General features: G+C 38.1%; 1 protein-coding gene across 1 annotated transcript; it reads right to left on the bottom strand.

Moving 5' to 3' along the window:
- Window positions 1-616: 616 nt before the first annotated feature.
- LOC121386270 (tubulin alpha-2/alpha-4 chain) lies at window positions 617-7,892 on the bottom strand. Its single transcript, XM_041517118.1, has 4 exons — window positions 7,820-7,892; window positions 7,420-7,486; window positions 4,245-4,467; window positions 617-1,908 (listed from the first exon to the last, which is right to left on the bottom strand). Exons 2-4 carry the CDS (start codon window positions 7,420-7,422, stop codon window positions 776-778), a joined length of 1,359 nt encoding a protein of 452 aa, XP_041373052.1. The 5' UTR covers window positions 7,423-7,486; window positions 7,820-7,892; the 3' UTR covers window positions 617-775.
- Between the last annotated feature and the right edge of the window lie 1,140 nt (window positions 7,893-9,032).

The following is a 9,032-nucleotide window of genomic DNA, read 5'->3' as shown; positions in this document are numbered from 1 at the left end:
TGCAGTAAGATTAAATGACTGTAATAACAGTGTTATTCAATAAGGTGCGTATGGTATGCACGGTTATTTGTAGTTTTGATCGACAGAAGTTAAGACGATCTGCGCATTCAATCAAAACTTCGAACACTTGTATTACAACCATGTAAAGATGGGGCATAGCCCAGTGGTAAAGCTCTCAATTGATGCACGTAAAACTGACATGACAATAGAAAACAATTGGCGGTTTTCTAAGACTATTATGTCAAAATTACCAAATGTTCGACTTCAAATTGCCGATGAGTAATAAAGCAATGTGCTCTAGTAGTGTGGTTAAACAAAACCAACTTTTTTTTCTTTTCTTTTTTAACAATATTTTTAATTTTTACACTTGCAACTTACGATAACTAACATCAGGGGTAGAAATTGGTTAACTAAAAAAGAAATCTAACGGGGTCCTGGAAATTCTTGAAATCCTAGGTTAAAATCTGTGCCATCCGACACATTTTGGAGGAAAGGATGATTAAAATTTTCCAGCCCTGTAACATGAATACCCCTATAGCAAATTGCAAAGCAGCCAAACTTCAAGCTATATTTGCCAAGAGTTGGTCTTTATCAAATAACACTAATAATAAAAACAACTGTTTGGTTCATTATTTATTTTCTCATCTTTGTTTTTTTTTTACTCGTCAAAATTGTTGGTCAGTATTCAGTGAAATCTTTTTAATTTTTTTACAATCATAACCCCAAAACCTACTTTCAGTGTGGAATGTCAGTCATTATGAATATTTGCCAATATTTAATATTCATCACCACCCTCTTCTTCACCCTCACCCTCCACAGAGTCGACGCCAACCTCTTCGTAATCCTTCTCCAAGGCAGCCAGATCCTCGCGAGCCTCCGAGAACTCCCCCTCCTCCATACCTTCACCGACGTACCAGTGGACGAAGGCGCGCTTGGCGTACATCAGATCGAATTTGTGGTCGAGACGCGCCCACGCCTCGGCGATGGCGGTCGTGTTGCTCAACATGCAGACAGCACGCTGGACCTTGGCCAAGTCACCTCCCGGGACGACGGTGGGCGGCTGGTAGTTGATGCCGACCTTGAACCCGGTGGGACACCAGTCGACGAACTGGATGGTCCTCTTGGTCTTGATGGTGGCGATGGCGGCGTTGACGTCCTTGGGCACGACGTCACCACGATACAGCATGCAGCAGGCCATGTACTTTCCGTGACGAGGATCACACTTGACCATCTGGTTGGCAGGCTCGAAGGTTGCGTTGGTGATCTCGGCAACAGACAGCTGTTCGTGATAGGCCTTCTCGGCGGAGATGACCGGGGCGTAGGTGGCCAGGGGGAAGTGGATACGTGGGTAGGGCACCAAGTTGGTCTGGAACTCGGTCAAGTCGACGTTGAGGGCACCGTCGAATCGGAGGGACGCAGTGATTGAGCTTACAATTTGACCAATGAGTCGGTTCAAGTTGGTGTAGGTTGGTCGCTCAATGTCAAGGTTACGACGGCAGATGTCGTAGATGGCCTCGTTGTCAACCATGAAGGCGCAGTCGGAGTGTTCCAGGGTGGTGTGAGTGGTCAGGATGGAGTTGTAGGGTTCGACAACGGCGGTGGAGATTTGAGGGGCTGGGTAGACGGCGAACTCGAGTTTGGATTTTTTGCCGTAGTCGACAGAGAGACGTTCCATCAACAGAGAGGTGAAACCGGAGCCAGTTCCTCCACCGAAACTGTGGAAGATAAGAAACCCCTGGAGACCGGTGCACTGATCGGCCAGCTTACGGATTCTGTCGAGGACGAGGTCGACGATCTCCTTGCCCACGGTGTAGTGGCCGCGGGCGTAGTTGTTGGCGGCGTCCTCCTTGCCGGTGATCAGCTGCTCGGGGTGGAACAACTGGCGGTAGGTGCCGGTTCGAACCTCATCTGGAAAAACCCAAAACAATTCTCATTTTAAACTTCGATTTTGGTCGAATCTAGCAAATACGTTGGTGCCTATTTTCTATCGTTCTCATATGAGATTTTTGTTTGTTTTGATATTGGTCATCGCCGTGATCATTATATAAGATACATCTTAAAGCTAGGTTCAGACTTCCAAGTGTCACGATGTCAACTCGACAGTTGCATTGAAGTTTCCCCCCTCGACTAACAACGGGCGCTCTCAAATGAACTAATCAACAGGCTGTGCAGCAAATCCTTATGAAAAAGTAGGAATGAAAATATATATAAAAAGTAGGACAATTTCAAAAGTACGAAAATATAAAAGGAAAAAATAGAACTGAAACAGTACGTAGCAACATTAATCATGCTCATACTGGGAAAACGAATTTCTTACACCCCGAGTGGTTAGCAAATGTTTTCGAGTGCTCTATTTTCTTTCAAGGAAAACGGATGTTAGTACAATAATGATTTGGTTATGACATGGCCACGTGCTTATAAACCTTGAAGTTTAGACTTTAATAGTTCAGACTTTAACGTCATGGCAACGCCATTCAAATAGCATTACGTTAAAGTCTGGATTTTATTAGTCTAGACTAAGTTATAAGCACGGGCCCAACTTGCAAGTATGTATGCTCAAAGCCAAGTATCCATACGTCATGACCTAGTTAGCTACGTTCCGTAACAACATAATTTAGTTCATTATATTGTTTACATTTTCATTGTTTCGAGGTATGTAAGAAATAGAATACTACATTCGTGTCCGTTTGATACCATTTATCTTACAACTCGTTTAAAAACGTATCCAACTCGCTTTGGCTCGTTGGATACGTTTTTAAACAACTCGTTGCAAGATAAATGGTATCCAACGGAAAAACATTATTCTGTGTTAAATCCAAAAAATGGTATTACTAAGAAAACACAACACTGTGTGATGCTCAGTTTGTACCTATATTTTCTGTTTTATCCAAAATAACATGTCACGTTATACCTTTATTTGAAATATCTGAAGCCACTGAGAAAAACAACATACGTCTCCTGTTAAGACAAAAATTTCATCTCACATCGACTTTCAAGGTACTTTTAATATATTGAGATTATATGGTGCCATAAATCGGGAGATATATCTCACTGCAAACCAATTTCCATAACTTTACTTTTATAATTTAGACAAGCAATTTGTATACTTTAACAGCAATTCACGGCATTTTCAAACAAAAAAAGTGGAAGTAGGTATTTTGAGGGAAAATTAAAAATAGGACAAACCAAAAAGTAGACTGCCCGTAATCGGCCGTAGGAGTTGTATACGAATAGAGTAACGGACGTTCAGACTAACAAATGAACAGTCGTAGAAAATCGAGAGATCGGTGACTTGGCTAACTCAATCGTGACAGTTGCAAGTCTCAAGCTAGCATAAAGATAAAATTTTGTAATATTGGCTTTTGAATGACTTCTTCCAAAAATACAACCCCTGCAATTGCCCACGGCAATCGGCAATGCCGCTGAGGTTTTAGTTCTCCACGGCTCTTTGCCTTGGACTATTGAGGGTTATCATTTTTCAACAGTATGTTTTTTTTGCCGTGGACATCTTAAATGCAGGGGTTGAAAATATGTGTTTAAGTATTAAAATTATACTTTTAACAATGAAATACTAGTCTAAAACATTATAACCAAATAATGTTACAGAAACATTAAATTACTGTAAAATGTATAGGGTGTGATGCACATGCATAGGAATCATACTATTTCATCCAATTAGCGAGGTCTGTAGAAGACGAATAGTAATCAGTCCATTGAAAAAGTGTCCCTTTTCTTTAGTGTATTTTGTTGAAAATCAGAACGGATTTGAAGGTTTTGCAATGTTGAAAGAGAATCCACTTCCCATAATTATGGCGTAAAAGCAGGGTTGAATCCTGCATCGAAAACGGAATGTTATATGTTGCCTGTCTACCGTGGTTTAATGAAGTTGTTTTCAGACCAGTACTATTTCAAACTCCAGTCAACTGCCGAACTTGTTTTTTTGTTTTGTTAGTAAGACGAGGTCAGTTATTAGTACGTACATTCATCGGCTAAGGTAAAAGGTAAACGTTTCTTCCAGTTTAATTGCTTCAAAGGCTAAAGCTTGTATGCACCCCCCCGATGAAAATGCTTGGGCTATTTGTCCTGTATAAATAAAAAATGTCTTCTCCACCCCCCCCCCCCCCCCCCCCCCTATCTTTCACGTGTACCTGAAAGATGTAAATATGTGTTCGTCCATTTCTTCAAATTTGTTATTAAATTCAGAACTTTGTTTTATATATATATATATATACATATATACTCACCAACCACAGTTGGCTCAAGATCGACGAAGACAGCCCGGGGGACGTGCTTGCCCGCCCCCGTCTCGCTGAAGAAGGTGTTGAAGGAGTCGTCCCCTCCCCCAATCGTCTTGTCAGACGGCATCTGTCCATCAGGCTGGATTCCGTGCTCCAGACAGTACAACTCCCAGCATGCATTGCCGATCTGGACTCCGGCCTGGCCAACGTGGATACTGATACATTCCCTCTGAAGAAACGAAGAGAAAAAACCCCATTACGATTTGGATAATAAAAAAACAGAACCCATTATCATATAACAATGTAAAATATGATTAAAATAAAATGTTCCTTGTCTTCTAATTTAGACTGTCCCGAATTTGCTGCTAATCTTTTATCCCACGTGGATACTGATACATTCCCTCTGAAGAATAACATAATATTATTTTGATTTTAGACGGTGAACCTGTAACTTTTTTTCAAGTTAATATTAATTAACAGCTTTGGTGGCAGTGGTAGAAATTAGGAAGTATTTTTACTGGCCCGGGGGACTAGTAGCTGAGGAAAGTTACTAGTCCCCAGGAAAATTCACTAGCCCCTCCCCTCCCCTCCATTATTGAAGCAGTGTGAGAAAATGAAACCTATATGGGATCTAACAAGTTGTTCAAGGATTGAACACATTACTATGTTGCTTGTACTTTATCTTTAATGGTGCAAATGTAATGGACATCCATAATAAAATGAATAAAAGTGAAGTTTCAAATGTGCCGCAAAGGGTGGGGTGTTTACAAAAAAATAATAGCAATTATAATATTAAAGTCATAAAAATTTATCTTTACTGTTACTGAATTATTTTATTGTCCCAATACACTCGAATGTCCACTGGTCATTTAATTTTGTGCTGGCTACTATTTTATGGAATACTTCAAGGGGTGAAAACATGTTACGTAATGCAACAACGTCATAACATGCATTGTGATAGGCATACAAAAGTACTCGTGATGACGTCATATTAATTAAGTCGCACACTTCGGAGGCTTCCACCTATCTTGAAGAGTATTCCATTAAACAAAAAGTAAAATGAGATTGAAAAACTGCATGTTTTCTGTCCTATTGTCCGAACCAAATTGTTAACAACTACGAAAAATAAATAATTTCAGTTTGAGTTTGACGTAAAAAGAAAAGTAAGCCTAAATGTTTTGGAAATACACCCCCCTCAAAAAAAGAAGTATAATAAAATAAAATAATAATAAATTGTATGCAATTTACAAAACAGTCTGCTCAGAAATAAATAACTTGTAGTAATCCATACTAATGAAAAAAGGCGGTCCCTGTAGGATGGACTATATGTGGAATTTGTGTCATTGTAATTATTTTTCACAATTTTTGTCCCGGCAATGTGTGTAAAATCTATCGGTAATTAAAGGTAGGAGAATAATTTATTCTATAGTCCGTCCCACTGGGAACGCCGTTTCTCATACTAGGGCCTATTAAATTTACAAGTTATTTATTTCTGAACCAACTGATTTGTAAATTGCACACAAAAGGGTATTTTTGTTTTATTTCCAAAATAGGGCAGCGACTCCAGTATTCGACCAGTGTATTTATTTAATTACCACGTACTCGTTTAAACTGAATAGTATATAGATTTTCCCAAAGTAGTTTGAACATACGCGACAGGGTGAACATTCTTTCTTACAAAAACGTAATAGCAGACGCTAACCATGTGAACGTAAGTATATATTCATCGACTATAGTGATAATATGAACGTCGGCCATTTTTATAGTATGCTATTATACAATCAAACATCCCATGAACATTTGCAATACTTTTAATCCATTTGAAGTCTTTAAAAATGTGTTTAATGTTTTTATTTATAAAGAAATGGAACTGGCAATGCAATGTGACCTGTCATAATTTCAATCACGTGACAATGTCATCAAATAATGACATCTATTTGGTGTCAGGACTTACAGTTGTTTTCTTTTATTTTCAGTCTAATATTATTTGTAAATTGAGATAGGACCAAGAGACTGTTCACCAGAAAGTAATTGTGCGTATGTGAATGTATACAACCGTGTCCGGTGTATCGGCGCACTTGGTATTTTGCTTGAGTATGCTTAGGAAGTTGTCATGTTGTCGGAGTTTTTAACGAATTAAAGTTCAATTCCTTTTTCAATGGTTAATCAAGTATCAACATATTTATTGTTAAGGGTGCATTTTTTTTTTTTTTTTTTTTTTTTTAGAATTATCAATAATTATATAATAATATCAAAATAAATAAACCAGTCTAAAAGCGAAATAAGATCCACGTGTGTGCACAATCTACCAGAGAAAAATAAAATGCATGTAGGCATCTTAGCCATGCATGACAATGAACATGTATGCATCTGCAGTACTGTGCCACTCAAGAAAAACGATTCCGAAACTGATCATGAGATGGGTCATATGTGACAAAACAAAAAAGTACTGAAATAATTCTGGGACAATAGTGTAGCGTTTATGGGCTAAAAGTGAGGTCATGGGCGGTTTATAAATAGCGGGATCAACGATCTACTACTACTGCGCCGAATCACCGGACATGCAAATCGGGGTGCGTATATTTATGCACCATTTTAAAATGTTTATTTACTACAGACAAAACAGTTTTTAGTGTATTTCAGATTATGCACTTCTTCATTGGTGAGAGACGCATTTTATTAAATATTTCACAATGTTCACATAGAAAATGGTTCTTGAAAGCTTAGGTGCGCCGATACACCGGACAACTCTGTATATAAGCATGAGCGTGTGTGCGTAAATGCATGAATATGTGTTTTACAGTTGTTAAAATCAAGACTTTTTGGATTTAGTTGTTTGATACATGCTGCATTTACTATAAAATAAACTTCAAAGTTTAGTTTTATTAGTTAATTAGAATTTGGTCGAATACTGGGTCAGCTGGTCGAATACTGCATACTGTTCCTTGCGGCACTCAAATCTTTGGGGCGAAATGTAACGGTAATTAAAGGCAGGAGAATAATTTATCGTGGTTGTTAACAATTTGGTTCTGACTAACTGAAATTGACAAAATGGTACCCCAACCCCCGCTGAATGAGTTCCCCCTGCATAAATCCCTGCACGTGCGCCTGAATTTAAACAAAAATAATTCCTTTTTATAATTAATATTTTGATTTTAATACATTGTGAAATAAAACTCACCATTTTGTCAAAAGTAAATAGTAGTCTGCGGCTGAAACGTAATGGTTCCTTTGCTCAGCGCCAAATTCTGAAAGAAAAATAGGTAAACAGATTATAAATATTTTGACCTAATATTTCTTTTTTAAATCACAAGACGTGACAAGTTTTAAAAGCATTTAATACAAGTAGTTAATACATTAACCAAGAGAGAAACAAATGAAGCGATCCGATGAGTTATTTTCAAATACGAAATCGGCGTCAGTTACTAACTTTACAATATTTACTTTTAAAAATACAACATTTAACCCCGAAATAATGTAAGATACATCTTCATCTTAATTTAGTAAATAAAATACAGTTTTCCTACACAAATATTTAAGAATAAACATTAAAAATAACTAGAAGTAAAAATAAAACCAACCACCAAAAAAAACTTTCAATGCTGAATACGTTGAATTTCGAATCTTCTGACGTAGCAGTCTTACGTCACGCTTTTTATAGGTCTCAGTAACCGTTAGAAATCTCGTATCCCAAAAGATAACAGAATAATTAAAGAAAGCCCATAATAGCAGTAGATTTTTAATTACGTAATAAAAAAATTAAAATATTATGAATGCATATTATTGTACAGTGAAATGTATAAATCAAGGATGTTATTGAAATTTATATATAACATTTGGGTTAGAGAATAAGCAGACCTCTACCTTCAAGGTTCTAGTAGACAAATTCAATTCCTACTGCCGATAATGTTAACGTTTACTAATAAAACTGACATAGGCAGCGTATCAACACACACTGACGTAGGAAGCCTGGGGAGGGGGCAAGGGGGGCACGTACCCCCACTTTTGAGATATTTTGCTTTATATTTGCTTTGTATTAGTGTAAAAGTGTGTAAATATAAAAGGACCCCCCCCCCCAACTTTTTGGCACCTTCCTACGCCACTGACACACCCAGGAAGTACAGAAATAAAAGGCGTGGCACCTCATATTTACTCAACATGTAAGAAAATGGGGGGGGGGGGGGGGGGGATTTAATTAACAACCGTCATTTTTGCTCAACGTTGCAGTTCCGTTTTGGGGTTTACCCTGTATTAGTTTCAACCTCTAGTGCATACTGCATAACAACTGTATAACAAATAAAAGTGTATTTCTTTATTGTCAGTGGATTTGCACAAATAATCAATGTTACATATTACTACCAATCCATGGGCGGATCCAAGGGGGGGGGGACCAGGGGGACGCGTCCCCCCCCCCAAATTGTTCAAGTGCCCTCAAAATGTCCAAGTGCCCTTTTTGTTTGTAGAATTTTTTTTTTTTTAAGTAAACAATAATTATATTGTAGATAAATGAAATCAAGATTTTCGTGTACATGCGCAAGCTTGCAGATATGTGTCTGTGTTATCGAGTCTCAATGGGGCCCCATTGAGGTTCTAACGCGAGTGACGCCAATTTACTTCATTATTGCTAGTATATTATGACGTAGAACTGTAGGAATTCATATTAATTGTAAATATCAAAACTTGTAGTAAGGTGCCCTTTTGACGAGTCAATGTGCCCTTCTTTTTTGGTCCCCCCCCCCTAAAAATATTTCCTGGATCCGCCCATGCAATCACACCCACAGATGTTTTCACTCC

This window comes from Gigantopelta aegis, chromosome 2 (assembly GCF_016097555.1).
Source record: "Gigantopelta aegis isolate Gae_Host chromosome 2, Gae_host_genome, whole genome shotgun sequence".
NCBI classification, from domain to species: Eukaryota; Metazoa; Mollusca; class Gastropoda; order Neomphalida; family Peltospiridae; genus Gigantopelta; species Gigantopelta aegis.
The sequence above is the reverse complement of the archived record's forward strand: the minus strand, read 5'-3'. Positions and strand labels throughout refer to the sequence as shown.

Coding starts and splice junctions, on each gene's coding strand:
- LOC121386270 (XM_041517118.1), bottom strand. Junction 1,909..4,244: donor TCTTGAGCCAACTGTGGTTG/GTGAGTATATAT, acceptor GGGTTTTTCCAG/ATGAGGTTCGAACCGGCACC.